This window comes from Echiichthys vipera (assembly GCF_963691815.1).
Source record: "Echiichthys vipera genome assembly, chromosome: 13".
In the NCBI taxonomy this organism is placed as follows: Eukaryota; Metazoa; Chordata; class Actinopteri; order Perciformes; family Trachinidae; genus Echiichthys; species Echiichthys vipera.
Window position 1 is genome coordinate 15,097,436 of NC_139838.1, and position 16,759 is coordinate 15,114,194.

The 16,759-nt window shown below is 42.8% G+C and overlaps 1 protein-coding gene across 2 annotated transcripts; it reads left to right on the forward strand.

The window, feature by feature from the left end:
- Window positions 1-8,143: 8,143 nt before the first annotated feature.
- On the forward strand, window positions 8,144-16,034 carry dync1li1 (dynein, cytoplasmic 1, light intermediate chain 1). Of its 2 annotated transcripts, XM_083925364.1 has the most exons (13): window positions 8,144-8,256; window positions 8,494-8,567; window positions 10,198-10,314; window positions 10,405-10,635; window positions 10,872-11,026; window positions 11,133-11,226; window positions 12,039-12,174; window positions 12,257-12,368; window positions 12,555-12,614; window positions 12,754-12,798; window positions 12,898-12,985; window positions 13,079-13,201; window positions 14,912-16,034. In XM_083925364.1, exons 1-13 carry the CDS (start codon window positions 8,153-8,155, stop codon window positions 15,028-15,030), a joined length of 1,458 nt encoding a protein of 485 aa, XP_083781490.1. In that variant the 5' UTR covers window positions 8,144-8,152; the 3' UTR covers window positions 15,031-16,034. The 2 variants fall into 2 exon arrangements, with proteins under 2 accessions (XP_083781490.1, XP_083781489.1); XM_083925363.1 differs by having other exon boundaries at window positions 12,898-13,201.
- The last annotated feature ends 725 nt before the right edge of the window (window positions 16,035-16,759 follow it).

Here is a 16,759-nt window from a genome sequence, read left to right on the forward strand (position 1 = left end):
CAGATTTGGCCTTTCTTTGACACTTACCTCAATAGGCTGGCATCTCATCAAAGCAAAAAGAATAATGAACACACACACACACAGTGCCCAGTGGCTTGAACACTCTCCCAACAATTATCCAATTAAGAGACTCTGAATCTGATGGGCAGTGATAACATTTGTGCACTCCCAAACTCCCACAAAGGGGCTTTTGTAACACACACACACAAAGACACACACACACGCACACACACACACACACACACACACACACACACACACACACACACACACACACACACACACTAGTACGAAGTAGCTTTTTGTGGAGTTTACACAGATAGAATAATGCTGCACTACTTTCTGAGCACTTGATCTTGCGCCCCTGTGGAAATTGTGTGTGTGTGTGTGTGTGTGTGTGTGTGTGTGTGTGTGTGTGTGTGTGTGTGTGTGTAGTGTATATTTTGAGTAGAGCTCATGCCTGTGCCTGTCTTTAAATGAGTGATGTGTGTGAATCTAGTTAGAGTGAGTGGGTCACTGTAGCACTGCATGTGTAAGGATGTGCATGCAAGCGTGGGTGTGCGTCTCTACATATTTAAAAGGAGGACAGTGCACTCAGCATATGTTTGTTTCCCCTAGGTATATAGGCAAGAGAAAGAAAGACATATCTTTCAGAAATCCCTCTAGGTTTATCTTTTCCCCTAGAAAGTCCAGCTAATGCGTGTGCTATTGCCACCTGGGACACTTCAGTGGGAATAAGATGTTCCTTAATGTAGGAAATTCCATGTGAAGTCCCTGAAAGAGCAGGTACTCTCATTATTTTCAATATCAAAATGATTGGCGCAGACAACTTGTTTTGGAGAGCCGTATGTGCAGAGAAACAAAATCAGCACGCTTTCCATTATAAGGTGACAAAAGCAGTTGGGTAGATAAATACTGTCTGTACACCAGTCTCCCAATAGTTGTGATTTCTGTTGCCTTCAGTGACATTTAAGCATCCATTTTAGCGTGAGAAGGTTAGAGACACAATCACACTGCACGACAGCGTGAGGCCTTGATTACCCACAATTATTTAGTCAAACTATGAATCGAATGCTATGACATATTAGAATAATTTCAAGTGCTGTTTACAGAGGACTTCATGTGGAGCAGAATATGGAGAGCAGATGAAGAAACTTATAGTACGATCAGGTCATGGACAAATATAACACACATCTTTTCACTTCTTTTAACTGAATCTGAAGGCTTTGTAGTAGAAGCAAAAAATAAAAGCTACATAACTCAACTTGTTCGTGTGAAGCTTCAAAGGCTGTGGTGTTATATCACTTCGGGATTGTTGGGAAGCTTCTATCAATACCAATCAGTTCTATGGGCTCTAAAAAAAGTTTTGCGAGCAAGGACACTTTGACTGATGTAACCGTTATATTTTCATTTTCTTGTCATGTCTTTCTGAACCGGAGACACCAGACGACCCCCTGCTTCATCCCATCATCCCGCCTTGTTACTGTACCTCAAACCACTGCCCGTGCGACTGCATCTTCAGCACCACGCAAGGGTCGGGTTTGGAGAGTGCGTCGCGGTCCGAGATCCCCCGGCAGGCCACTCTCAGCTCCACTTTGGCCAGGCATGGAGAGCTGATGAAGCCCAGCGTGGCCTCTGCAGACTCGTAGATGTTACTCATGCTGAACACACAATCACACACTGTAAGGAGAGGGAGGATAAAAGACAGTGCAAATTACTTTCTATAGATAGATAGATAAATGAAGATAGATAGATAGATTAGTAAATCTCATGCACTGCGGTACAATTGAACTGTTGTTTGCTTTGACATGAGCAGATGCAGTGGCCCTGACTAAGCAGACAGCACTCAAACTGTTCAAGGTCAGGACTCTGAAGCTATGAATATCGGACAAGGTTCCCACATGAGCACATATTATACTGCATGAACACAAACGTACACAATTAAGTATTTAAACAAACGCAAACGAGCATTCAGATGTTTGTACACGTTCTGTATACACATTGAAATGCACATATGTACGTACACCTGGTACACACACACACACACACACACACGCTCGCGCTCACGTACACACACAGAGCTCTGCTGAGTAACCAGAACAAATCGTCAGGGTTTCTCCTCAGGTTTCCACCGAGTGTGTACTGTTCACAGTCCCCGAATAGAATTCTGTCAAGCATCTAATCACTGCAAAGCAGACTTTTCCCCCCGTGGTAACGTGCAATGAATTGTTAAAAATGAATTGAGTTTAAATCACGTTTTTAAAAATAAAAGCTGAAAAAATAGAATGGCCTATCGTCAAATGAGGTCATTTGTTCAAGGTGACAGCTCTTGTAGTCGGAAGTCTAGTTAATTCTTTACAGTCTTAAACCACACTACACATCTAAGAGGAGCTTTTGTATAGATGAGTTATGGTCAATATGACACACACGCACACACACACACACACACACACACACACACACACACACACACACACAGACAGACACACATATGTCAATAATAACACCACTTTTGATCTTAAAGGCCCTGCACATCCATCCAGCTCCCACACAGGTGTTTTTAATTATTCCGCTTAATTAGACCTGTGTGGGCGTGGGTAGACGATTGACATCTCCCTCACTCTCCTTTTAGTTTTGTTCATGTGTGAAAACCTACACCTTCATGGTTCTTAATTATACACGGACTCTTGAGATTTGATGTAATCCCCGGCATAAATCCACCCACGTCCAACCTGACCAGAGATGTAATTATAAAGAAGTACTGAAAACCCCTGTCTGGGTGTGCAGGACCTTTAAAGGCAGAGCTTAATATTTTTTGGGGATATGCGCTTATTCCCCTTTTTTGCAATTTAGTTAGTTGAGAAGATTGAAACCCAGTGTCTGTCTGTTAAATATGAACAAACAGCCAGGAGGTGTTATGATGAGTCCCACTTCTTATCTTGGCGAGACACTTTACGCAGCATTAAAAGCGCTATGATTGGCCAGGCTTCCATGCCCGCTCGTTCAGGTCCCATCACCTGAGGGTATGGATGATGAGCAATAATATTGATTGGTGAAGGTTGGATGTTTACGGTTAGGCACTGATCTTGATTGGTGAAGGTTACTTCTGGTATTGGTCTTTGGGAAGTAAGTCTCGCAAGAGTTTTTGCAAGTTTTCACGAATCTAGGCTCACCATCTAGACACTAACCCCTGACCAAGAGGGCTTTCCTGACGATACGCAGAACGTGTCCTGCCAAGAAATGTAGTGGGACTCATGATAACGCACCAGAAGATGATTAGCTTAGCTTAGCTTTGCATAAAGACTGGAAACAGCTAGTCTGGCTTTATCTGAAGTTTTAAAATGCTCATTAATTTACACATTAAATCTCATTAAAAAAACTTTGAGTAGAGCTTTAGATTGATTTTGTTAGGCTATCTTTTCCCCTGCTTCCAGTCTTTAATGTTATTTATTGTCGTACTGTTCACAACTTCAAACTTATATTTATATCTGTACGTAGCAGTTAAATGTTTATTTTTACCTTTGTGCAGCTGTGTGGTCCTTGGTTTTTAGCTGCAACTCTATTTCTGTTCATGTACATCGAGAACAACAAAAAGACAAGAGTCAAAATCCTTGTACGGGTTCACACTTACTTGGCCATCAAAGCTGATTGTAATTGTGTTAAGCTAAGCTAGTGTGTAAATGTGACATCACATGGCCTCTGACCAGCTATTACTTATATTCTTAACCTAACCCTAACCGGTCTCACTTCATTGCTAAACATAACCTAGAGTTTCACACAAGATGGATCCTTTCCCATGGCCCTAATATAACCCTCTCCTCCTTCACATTTAATGGAAAGATATGACACACTGGTATGGACCAGTTCAGCACTGAACAGTTAGTTTACACTAAGTACAGCACAGTACATTTAAAAATGCATTGTAGCATCATCAATAACACTTTAATAAGCTCCCAACATGTGCTCTTCACTCAACACCTATAATTTCTAAAGTGGGATGCAGTTGACACTAATTATAAATCTATTGCTATTATGGATACACTGCATTGCATGTATAATTCATCAATGAATTATGAATAATTTCCAATCCAGTACAGTTAAGATAACCACAGGTCTAATGCGCTATGGTACAAACTGAATATTAATGCTGAGGTCTAGTAGTATCATCCTTGGGGAGTGGCGCTCTTGGAACTGGGTCTGAATCTGACCTGAATGTATCTTTCTCTCCCTCTGTCTTCCATAATTCATGTGCATGTGTGTGTTGGCTGGTGGTGATTATTTTTAGCTTAACTCACTGAACGGGTTGTACACAGACAAATGGTCGTGGACAGAGCCACGGGGCAGGTGTTTGACTTACAGTAGAACTGTGTGTGTGAAAGCATGTAAGTTAGATGTGTTTCTGTATGTACCCCGCTGCACGGTGGTGATATGTCTGCATGTGTGTAGCCTATGTGTGTGTGTGTGTGTGTGTGTGTGTGTGTGTGTGTGTGTGTGTGTGTGCGGGAAGCAGCAGATGCCTGTCTGTTCCGGGTGACAGCAGATGACACGGATAAGTGACGGAGGATGTGGAATATATCTACAGCTACTGTAAAAGAGCTGTGTACGGGACGCGTTTTAAGATAAGCTGTCACATGTGTTGCACATTGGCAGAGGTGACGAGGAATTTTCATATCACACTTCGTCACAGGATCTTGCAATAGCTTCTTGGGCCCAAAAGTAGTTTTGTCAAGGATTATTTTAATATGTATGTGCTGTTATACCAACCAAATGCATTGGTGAGGGGGGTTTAAGTATAAGGCGTTGTAGGTGTTTTACCCTGATCTGTACAAATAAAACTTATAGAATCACAGGGTGTGTTTCAAACATTTGACTGTAACACGACTGCAGAAAATTACAATAGGTAGAAGCGCCCAGTATAACAAAGACTTTCAAATTGCAGAGAGGCTGAGCACTTGGTAGCAAACTGGTTTGTGTGCTCTACAATTTGTGTGTAAATCAAAAATAATGCCCAAACATAAAAACAGAAAAAGTAATGATTGATTGCCAGATGGTGTAACACGTCTAAAATTCATTCCAAGGCTCCTCACTGTCAGCTCATATTCTCCACACTACAATCAATCATGGCTCAGAGCTCAATTGCCTGCCATGACCCTTGATTGTGTCGCTTGTGTGATCATTCACCTTCACATGTGCATACGTGTAGAGTGAGTTTGACATTAATGATTCAGCCCACAGGAAGGTCCAGCACTGTAATTGCTCAGTCACAATGATTATCAGACAAAAGAGGAGTAATCCAGACACAGTACAGGAAGGGGAATGCCAAAACTATGTGGCATGTTATGCATACCCTGTGTGGAATATTAATCATGACAAGTGGCAGCAACATGAAGAGTTGACGTGGGGAAAGGCGGCTTGGGTGTGAGAAGAAAAAAAAAGACAGAGGAGTATCAGAAGTGAAGCGGTCTGGTGTTGCGAACTCACAGTGTTATTAGAGCTGACAGAAAGAGAAGCAATGAGAGTGAGGGAGACAGAGGTTGTGAGAGGGGGGATTAGAGGGATGGAGTGAGAGAAAACACTGGAGAAAGGCAGGCAAGTCAGAGTGAATGAAGCAGAAGGGCAAGAGGAAGAGAGAGATAGAGAATGAAGCAGACCTTCCCCTCCCATAGGATTCATCTTGTCTTATAGCATGCCAATAATACTAAATTATAGCAGAGGCTTTCTAAGAGTAGCCTACAAGGTATTTTCCAGTATATTTCTGAAAAAGAAATAATCCCTCAAGTCACTGTGGATCTCTTTGGAATAATATGTTGTTGCTGATTTAAAAAAAAAGATAGTTTTATTGTCTATATTAGCCTACGGAATAATGAATAAATCCCCAAAGTCTCACAGACTGTTACATTTTACATATCATGTTATTAACATCTGATGTCATCATATAAGTATTTCAGTTAATAGGACAATACAGAAAGATATCCAGGCAAATGTTTGGAATAGCCTCTACATCTCACATTCAGTAAGGGTAAGGCATGCACCATCCACCCGGGCTGATTGCTCCTGTCTCCTGCAGAGAGAAAACTCACCTCAGCGACCTGGAGAAAAGATCCGAGCGGAGCCGAACAACTTCACCGCCGTTTACTTGACAATCACGGATGCCTCAGCGCCTCCGGACCCATCTCCCTCTTCTCACTCTTTGTCTATATGTTTGCCTCAGTCTCCCCTACACTGCAGAGCTCGGCCGGGTTCCTTGCGCTGACAGCCAAACAGCTGCTTCTAATTCCCACGGGGTGAGCACGGCGATGATGCGCTCCGTGCGCCCGATTTTACTCTGAGTGAAAGATGGGGAGGAGGAGGAGGAGGAGGAGGAGGACGACGGTGCGCCACTTAACTTGAGTTTGTAATCCGCTGGCTCCATCGGGGGCCGCAGAGAGCGCGCCGTACCCTGGGACCAGCAGCCTCCGAGCACAGTGTGTCAGCGCCATCTCGCGGTTGTTACAGCGAACTGTCTCGTATTTTCCGGGTCTCAGCTTTGATTGGCTGCGATGTGCTCGAGCGGTTTTATAATAAGCGATGACCGCACACCTGAGACCACTTGGTTGTTAATTCAAAGTTCACGCTGTGCTGTGCCCACCAGATTCATTGGTTCAGTTGCATTGAAATCGTCTCAGAGCACCGTGTGAGGGTATTTTGCTGCTGAGATAGCCTACTAATAATACCACTAACAATAATATGCTAAGATAGTAGATCCTATATGTGCTTGTATTATACATTTCTCCCTTTTTATGTTTTTAATCTGTTTAGTTGGTGTTATCATATCTATTGTTGTGTACATGGGTAAATGCATATTTGTAGCCCACAGTCTTATTACCATCATCTTATCAGCCTCTGTATTTGGAATCGCACTATCCTGAATGAAATATAAACATGCGTGGGACTCTACTATAGGGCTGCATTACCTAAGGTTGATTATCTTTTCCTTGTGTTATCATATTGTAACCTGTTGTGAAGTCATGGTGCTCAACAGTCTATGCATAATGGTCAGTTTGAGGTGCATCCATAATCCCTGCATGGCATTTGGAGTTTTATTTCCATTTAAGTTTATAGGCCCGGTGCCATTGGATTATTTTACAAATCCGGGCATTGATTTATGAGGCAACGATTTTGAGAGGATATTTGGGATTTATTATGTGGCTTTTTTGAAAGCCCATTTATCCTGATCATTTACTCTGATAAATCGGCCTATACACTGTGGCGAAATATGTTAACAGCCCGTAATTGCCATAACAGTCTGAGCTTTGGAGCACCATACTATTTGGTTCATGCGTGTATCAGTCCCAGTTTACACAAACATCAAGCTACATATAATGTCAATGTTTTTTCACTCTTTTTTAGTTACTTATCATGTGTTATTTTTTGTTATTCATTTAAAATTCAGAATGGATTTTTATTTTGGATACTAGCATAGCAATACGTTTATAAATTCGGATTAAATTAAATGCAAGAAATTATATCATATTCGATAGGAATATATGAGAAATACATTGTTTTTTGTAGGATACTTGTTAAGTAAAAAAACAATTGGTTGAGTTTGGAAAAAAAATAATTAAGAACAAATGTATGACAGAGGAAGCTGTTAACTAACAATGAATTATGGAGAAGGGGTGGGGTGATATAGGCATAAGTGTTCACATATTCCCACTTTTTTGTCAAAATACAGCTATTATTCATGTATCTCTATGCTTTTTAGTTGAGTAATATAATTATTTTCTGTATGACCGTTTCTGTTTTCCTTTTTACATGTTTGAAATACAATTTAAATAAAATGAAAATAACTAAATTAAATTGATTACATTAATTAATAGCCTGCTTAATAGATGTATTTGTGTCATGATATAGTAGCCCAGCTGTGGCCTCTGCTTCGGTAACATAAGTACATAACTTGGTGTGAATGATCAGTCCAGCCGTGTCACTTTTTCGGATGAGATCATGTCATGTCTGGAGCAGGGGGACCCCAAGCTTTGTCCTCATCCGGGCGGACCACGCCCCGGCCCCGGCGTGCGGCGAGGGTGGGTGCACCACCAGGCTACTGTAGGTTAGCACAGAACAACTGCTACATCCGGGCGCTCTGCTCGGTTGTTCTACAAGCCCTGCGAAGATGGCGACTTCAGGGAGGAGTGCTTTATTATCCTCCACCTCAACAGGACCTAAGAGCACACTGGAGAACTCCAACCCAGAGGAGGATGACGGACAGGACTTGTGGTGGGTGGTTTAAGATGCGTTATCGTTAGCGGGGGTTGTGGTTCGCAGAGGGTCCATTGTGCTGGGGAGGAGGATGGGGTTTGACAGCTAGCTTTTGCTAACGGGGCTACCGGACTGGCTCGGAACTGGTGACACAGCAGCACTTAGCTCGCTTTAGCTGCTCCGTTTGTTTGTTAATGAATGAAATGAGGAAGCCTTGTTTGGCCCGGGTTGTAACGGGGCTTGTTCTGCCTGCAGGTCCACCATCCTGAGTGAAGTGTCAACCCATTCAAGATCCAAGCTACCGTCCGGGAGAAATGTCCTGGTCATGGGTGTGTATCTGTGTGTGTCCGCAGTCTCCCGACTACAGCCATTGAGCATCGTTAGCTTGATGATCATCTCATTCGGGGTAGACTTAAGCTAGCTTTGCTGCGGACCCTCGTTGCTTTTGTGTTGAAGCCTGGTAGCGGGTGAACAGAGGGAGACAGGTGTATTTTCCTGAGCACGGGCGCGCGCATATACACATACGCGCGCTCCCTTATTATCTTATGACAGAGAATCGGGCCGCTTTGAAACACTGCAAGTCATTCTAGCATCCAACCACGCTACAAGCAGCTAGGTGGAGATGATGCTGAGGGGACAAGACGAACCATCATCCTGTGTTTTTTCCCCCACTGTGACTGAAGCAGAGAGGAGGGTGCCTCCCCGTCTCCGGCACAAACACACACACTGCCTCTACACATCCGCCTGGGATAATCCGCAGCCTGCTAGACCCATTCAAGCTAATCAGCCAGAGCCATTTGTCTGTTATGCTATCCATGCCAACATCAGCAAGCTCTGCTTCTTTATCATGCATCGAGTCCCCCTGTCGACATAATATGGTATAGTGCAACAATGGATGCAGCCATGACCTTATAACATGCACAATAACAAAGTCATGCTGTCAGCGCTAGCAATAATGCCAGGACAAATGCAGACACAGTCCATTGTCAATAGATACACAACATATCAGGGCTGTTGAACCCTCATGAGAACTCCAAACTATGTATGATGAAGCTGTGGTTAGTTGATTAATCAATTAGTTGATGAAAGGAATATAACATATATTTTGCTAATCAATTAATCAACCACTGAAGTCACTTTTCAAGCAAAAATGCCCAAAAACGTTCCAGCTCCTCAGTTGTAAGTAGAGATGCACCGATCCATTGTTTTCCAATCCAAGCCGATACCTTGGCTGAGCGTATCGGCCGATGCCGATCCGATACTACTGTTGAATGGATGAACCTTATACCTTGCCATGTGAGTGAAGGCATCAGGCTTGAGATACACATTTAGCCGTGTTTAAAAAAGGTAACAAATTAACACAAATATAAATGTACTTAATATTATTTATGAACAAACAACAGTGTACATTAGCAGCAAAAACAAATAACACTTCCATGTAAAATGCACTGCAAACAGATATTTTTAAATTAAATATAAAACCTTAGCCGCCGTTGCAAACATAGAATTGAAGTGACTAGATCGCTGTAACTGTATTGCTGTGTATGATATTAATAAAAAAGAAATGACTGGATCAGAATGCTGGATCTGCCTCATTCATCCGATATCCGATCCAGCTAAATAGTCAATATCGGAGCCGATATCCGATCCGGGTATCGCATCTCTAGTTGTAAGGATCCCTGATACATTTCTTTGTCCCTGAAATCTGAATATCTTTGGGGTCATTTTATTATGCATATTATGAAAACATTAATAAATGTAATTAATTAAAAAAAGGGATAGTGTGTGGTGCACACCGTAGCCTCTCTATTAACCCTGCAGTGTGTTACTATTACAGCTCATATAGCATGATAGAGGGAACCAGGATGCAGAACAATTTGTATACTTTCAGCATTGGTTTGGTGTGGTTTCTTTAGTCAGTATGCCACTTAACAAGCTTTCTGTTTTTGCTGATTTTAGGTGAGGTGGGTTCGGGGAAGACCGCCTTGGTTGCAAAGCTCCAGGGGGTTGAAGAGTTCATGAAAGGGCGTGGCCTGGAATACCTCTACTTCAGTGTCCATGACGACGACATCGATGGTAACCAGCAATTGTAGTCTTTTTTGTTTAATTTTTTTTCCATTATATGATACCTCCTTAAATAATGTATTTATCTTTGTGTGTGTTTAGACCACACTAGGTGTAATGCCTGGGTGTTAGACGGAGACCTTTACCACAAAGGTTTGCAGGGAGTAGCGGTGCCAGTGGACTCAATCGGCAACACGTTGCTGCTGATAACAGTTGACATGTCGCGGCCATGGAATGCCCTGGACTCTCTCCAGAAGTGGGCCGCCGTCGCTAGGGAACACATCGACAAACTCCGGGTCGCCCCGGAAACGCTGCGGGAGCTGGAGCACAGACGTGAGTCATACTGACAGCAGTCAGTCTGACGAGTAGATTAAGTGTTTCTTCACTGAAATGCTCTTAGTAGTATGAACACACTTCTCAAATAAGGAGCCTTTGTTAAAAGCTTTAGATTGGACCACTAACCCTTCAAGGGTTTTGCCTGAGGAGGCCGAATTAGAATGATAATGCCACATGTATTATGTACTATATTAAAATGTATATGTGTATGATAATGTTGTTTGTGTGTGTAGTTGTCAAACAGTTCCAAGAGTACACAGAGCCAGGCAGTGGGGAGGATGGCACTCCGCAGAGGAGGAGCGAAGAGGAGGAGAGTGTGCTGCTGCCCTTAGGAGACAACACACTCACACACAACCTGGGAATACCAATGGTGGTGGTCTGCACTAAGGTACACAAAATTGAATTGTGAAATCATTTCAAAATATAATGGTCTTTGTTTGTTTTTTGCACTGCATCTATTCACCTGTGTCTGACACCTACTCATCTGTCCTCAGTGTGACGCCATCAGCACGCTGGAGAAGGAGCACGACTACAGAGACGAACACCTGGACCTCATCCAGTCTCACATCAGACGTTTCTGTCTGCAGTGTATCCTTCGCTGAACGTCGTTTCTGCTGTTGCCAAAAAGTGCACAAACAATGTATATTGTCAGAAAACAAAATGAAACGTTTGGTCACGGAACAGTGTACGCACAGGGTTTCAAAGGGGGCTGTTGATCAATACGACAGACTCCGCAGTTTCCTCATGACATGCGGAATTTTAAGGCAGCCATTCTCTTTTTGGCCTGTACTGTAACGTCCAACTGTTCAGTGATGAAGGATGGTAATACAACTGAGTGACTGACAGTAAAATGTGTTTTTGCCATATCTAAACCATTGTTGTTGATATTCCATCCATCCATCTTCAACCGCTTGTCCCTATCGAGGTCGCGGGGGCTGGAGCCGATCCCTGCTGACATCGGGTGTTAGGCGGGGTACACCCTGGACAGGACGCCAGTCTATCGCAGGGCACATACAGACAAACAATCACTCACATTGACACCTACGGGCATTTTAGAGTCATCAATTAACTTAACACGTCCATGTCTTTGGACTGTGGGAGGAAGACGGAGAACTCAGAGAAAAGGGCATGGGCAGAACATGCAAACTCGACACAGAAGGGCCCTCTTGCTGTGAGGCAACAGTGCTAACCACCATGCCATACCACACTTTACCTTGTCAAAAGATTACCCTGTACTCGGTGAAATGGTTGTTTTCCAGAATTATTTCTCCAGACAATGTTGAGTGAAAATGGTGTTAGATTTTCAAGGGTTCTTGTATTTTAAATGAAGATTGCACACTGCCTTAGTTCATGTATTTAGAAATGTGAATGGTTGAAAATATCCTTGACAGCCGTGTCAGACGGGGCGTCTCTCGTTTACACATCGGTGAAGGAGATGAAAAACCTGGACATCCTGTACAAATATCTCGTCCACAGACTCTACGGCTTTCCCTTCCACTGCGCGGCACAAGTGGTGGAAAGAGATGCCGTCTTCATGTAAGCCCGCCTTTGTGTACGTAAACGTACCATGACTGTGGGGCCACATGTATTCGGTGCGTAACCCTTCGTGTGCTCTCAGTCCATCAGGTTGGGACAATGAGAAGAAGATTGCCATACTTCACGAGAACTTCCAGACAGTAAAAGCAGATGACAGCTTTGAGGAAGTAATAGTCAAACCGCCAGTCAGAAAGGTAAAGACTCCTGCTAAAAAAATGGCCAAAGCTTACAGATTGATTCTTGCTGTGTGCTACATCGCTAAGCTTTTCCCAATATCCCTTCAGGGATCATGACAATTTTATCCAACACAATTTATAAGCAGTTGTACAGCTATAAAAAAATCTATAAATAAATCAATTTCTTTTCTTGCTTGTCACCAGATTGTACATGAAAAGGAGATTCAGGCAGAAGACGACCAAGTTTTTCTGGTAAAGCTGCAGGTCAGAAAACATCTCTTTTATATGAATTTCAGTTGTTTTGCTGCTCGTCGGCACTCCAAATTAAATCTGACTTGAGGGTCCTGATATGTTAATTAAAAACTAATTGGAGTGAGTTTGCATATTGTGCTCTAATTTGCAGTCGCTGCTCGCCAAACAGCCCGCTGTGACAGCAGGGCGACCAGTGGTGAGTGCTCGTTTTTTTCCTTCTAGTTTTGGCTCATAAGATAAAGGAAATCTCCCCCCAGTGTCCAGTATGTGTGAAATCCTCTGTCGTCGTTCATAGGACACTGCCAGTAGAGCACCCACCGGCTCCCCCAGGACGAGTAATCGCTCCGCAGCGGCCAACGTAGCGAACGCAATGCCACAGTCGGGTACGTCATGCACTTCCTCTGCTTCACACAGCAGCCAGCGACCACTGCTCATTCATTGTGTGTTTTTTTTACTCTACTCTCTGTATGCTGCAGGTCAGACCAGTGAGGGCGTGTTGGCCAATTTCTTCAATAGTCTACTGACAAAGAAAGCTGGGACAGGTGGGCCCGGGACGCCAGGTGGCGGTAACAACACTCCAGGAACAGTACGCAAGTCAGGTGAGAATGCGCTCTAGGTGGTAGAGGTTGTTACAATGCTCTGGTTTTGTTAAACAGAGGGAAAAGTGCATGTTTATTCAGTCGTTTGAGGGGGGTTTCATTCTATTTTCATTTACTCCTCACCACTCAGCTTCTTTTTGGTTTCCACCTCCAATCTGCCATCCTTCATTTTCTCGTTTACTGTCCTGTCCTCTGCTCCAGACATGAACATTACACATGGTAAAGGAAATCATAAAAGGGTCCGAGTCCAAACAAATCATCTTTATGCCTGTCTGTATCTCTGTGTGATTTTTTTCATCCTTAACTATGTTCATAGTCTGTTTTGCAATCTCACTGTTAACATCACTCATACTGTGTGTGTGTGTGTCTAGTCAGAGGATGCTGGCCACGTTAAGGTGTGTGGTGTTCATTCTCAGAAGCATCCTTACATTTCCTTTGACCCTTTCCCTCCCCTCTGAGCCTCTAAACTTCTCCAGCATCCGTGGAGGAACAAAGTCTTACTTTTTACTCTTTACTTTTTGTACAAACACACATGGATTTTGTGTTTATTCGGATTATTGGATTAGATTATGTGAAAGTCAGGAACATCTGGGAAGTGAAGCTGTAGGTTCTGGAGATGACCCCGCGATTATTGAATTACCTTTGCATCACATGCCTGAATCTTGTTGTTATGGATGTGGGTCATTTCATCAGTTGCAACATTTTGAAACCTAAGCACCAATAACATGAGTGTTTCAGTTCTTGAACATATCAGCATAGGTGTATTCATTTCATAGAAGTGGCATGAACCAGAGCTATTTAAAAAGATCATCCACAGAGACGGCAAGACTCTGATATCTGCACTCTCTTCCTCTTTCCCTATTTGGTTGCAGGGGAGTGCCAGGATAATTTTGTTCAATTGACTGATTATTTAATGATGATTGAACTCCTGATGCTTCCCCTCCTAATTCCTTCTCTACATTCTGGTCCTCTACATTTTTTGGCATGTTGCATTGCATTTCTCATCACTAACATCTGGCACAAACATTGCACATGATTCTAACTAAGGCTGGGCGATATTGTGAAAATGTATATCTTGATACTGTTCAACACATTAGCCATATACTGTATATGTATACTGTCTATCTAAAACAGTAAGTATTCATTCTCTGTGAAACGGTTTAAGGTATATCATTTTCAATTAGAACCATATTTTTTCACATTTTTTACAATGCAGCCTTAAAATGCCTATGAGCATGATTTGTGACATCACAACAAGTTTGGAAGTCAATCCTGGTCTAATATTCAAGGTAGGAGTAGGAGTAGGAGACGTCTTGTGTCCAGCAGGAAATCTTAGATATAAAAAAATGCATATTTATAGATTCTGGAAACTTTTAATTAGGTCAAAGGAAAATATGCCTTCTTAAGGGCTTTAACGTGGAAAAAAAACACAGACACACATTATTGGTCCAAGGATTTATGTCTTTCTAAATACATGTCTAGAGGTGATCTTTAATATTAGACTGAAATAGCCTGATTAACAATACTTAAAAAACTGTAAATATTTCTCAAATAATACTATTGAGAATGTTTTGCCAATATTCTTATTTCACCCAGCTCTTATTCTAACCATGTGTAATTGACTGCTTTGGCATGTATCACACTGGCTGAAATGTGTGTTTGCTGTGGCACATTACCAATTCTTATGCTATCTATCCACATTTGACGCAGGTTCGAAGCTGGGCCTGAGCGATGTTCAGGCAGAGCTGGACCGCATATCCAGCCGGGAGACTGACTCTGACATGCCCAATGCCAACGACACCCCTGCCACCGACGGCCAGGACACATGAAGACCAACGCAATTTCACCCTGCTCTCTTTCTCTCTCCCCTTCTTTCCACCTCAATCACCTTCCACCGTCCCTTGTCCTTCCTCCTTCCACTCCATCACAGAGATGCGGGGAGAAAGAGAGATGGAAGCAGTTTTCCCTCCCCATGAACTCGCCCTCTCTTCATCTGCCCCTTTTCCTATACATTGTTTACCTCCCTTCCTCTCCCTCTCTCTCTTCTCCTCCTGGCTGTTGCGCTGAGGGGCGAGTATTTGTCACTGTTACATACAAGACTGTCTGTTACACGAGAGTAAAGGGGTATGGGGGACCAATGGTGGTGTGGATGTTGGGATGAGAAGAAGGGAGAGGTGGGTTGAAAAAGGATTTGATTACAGGAATGAAAGCGAGGGTGTTTTATCCATCCATTTCTCGTGATGGTAAGGATTGGTGTTTTTACTGTAGGAACTACTGAAAGGTGCAGGTTGAATAAAATGCACTTAGGGTACCATAGGGATGATTGTGTGATTGTCTGTTTAATGTATGTGGGGACAAGTCACGCTTGGCCAGAAGAAGAGATTGAGAACAAAAAAAATGCCTGACACAAAATTGCAACATTCTTGTTTTTTAAGATGAAGGGACAAACATACCAGTATTTTGTGTGTGAGTGAGTGTATGTATGTATGTATGTGTGCGTGTATGTGTGCGTGCAAGAGAGAAAGTGAGAGACTAAGGAATTAGGAAGTTACTTCAACCTAGAACTGTACATTGAGAGATTTTTGGCTGTTTGCATTTCAACCAAAAGGCAAAAACATTACTATGCTCTTACACTACAAGCTCTTAAAACGGTGCATACACTATTATTACAACAGCACTGTCTGTTAGACTACATGAGCCAAACATGACGAAAAAAATATACACGTCAAAGACAAAGTTCAAACTCAAGCATTAGTCCTGCGTAGAGGGCACCTACGGTCCGATCATGGCACCCAATTGGCCAAACATCCCCTTGTGGTAGATACTGTTCAAACCTGTAGATAACAGACAGTGCACTGAAAAAGGGAGGGTGTTAGAGGGTTGTAGAGGGTAGGTGGGTAGCTGAGCTTTACTTGTACAGAAAGAAGCACTAGTGATTCAGTTCCATAGTTACTGCGGGCTGGGGTGGGGGGGTCAGAAAAAGGGAGTCAGAACAAGGGAGGGTCACACCAAGAATGTACAGTCATTGTCTCGCTGATTGGTCCTGTTATTTCAGAGCTCTGTGTTGGCGTTTGTATAATCAGATCTGTTAATCAGTCAAATAAAAGGTGTATTTATTCGGATTCATCCACCTAGCGTCTCTTTGTGTTTTTTTGTCATTCCTCTTCTCCTCCCTGCAAATAAGAAATTATATTTTATGATGGGGGAGTTGGACAAGAACGGGTTACACTTTTAAGTTTCCTCAGTTCAATAACGGTGCTGTCCCCATGTTGGTAAGCATTGAGCAGACGTACTGATATTTTGCAAGACACTTGAGTTTTCTTGATTTCAACGAAAATTAACAAATGGCAGGAAATTGACATGCATGGCTGAAATATAAGAGATAATGTAAGGTTTTGGGTACAGTGCTCCTCAGGATGAAACAAAAGGGTAATGGAGGACAAGACGTTTGGGGCACAAAGTAAAAAACGCCTTCAAATGCAGTGGTTGTTGTTTTGTTTACTCTTGTTTTTCAATCAGTGTTGGTGAGGGCCTATTAACTAGCCTCAAACGCAAATG

What these genes read in the sequence shown, in the direction of transcription:
- dync1li1 (XM_083925363.1), top strand. Translation starts at nt 8,153, where the DNA reads ATGGCGACTTCAGGGAGGAGTGCTTTATTATCCTCCACCTCAACAGGA. An exon ending in CAGACGTTTCTGTCTGCAGT is followed by an intron (nt 11,227 to 12,038) that starts GTATCCTTCGCT and finishes CAGCCGTGTCAG; the next exon opens with ACGGGGCGTCTCTCGTTTAC. An exon ending in TCAAACCGCCAGTCAGAAAG is followed by an intron (nt 12,369 to 12,554) that starts GTAAAGACTCCT and finishes GCTTGTCACCAG; the next exon opens with ATTGTACATGAAAAGGAGAT.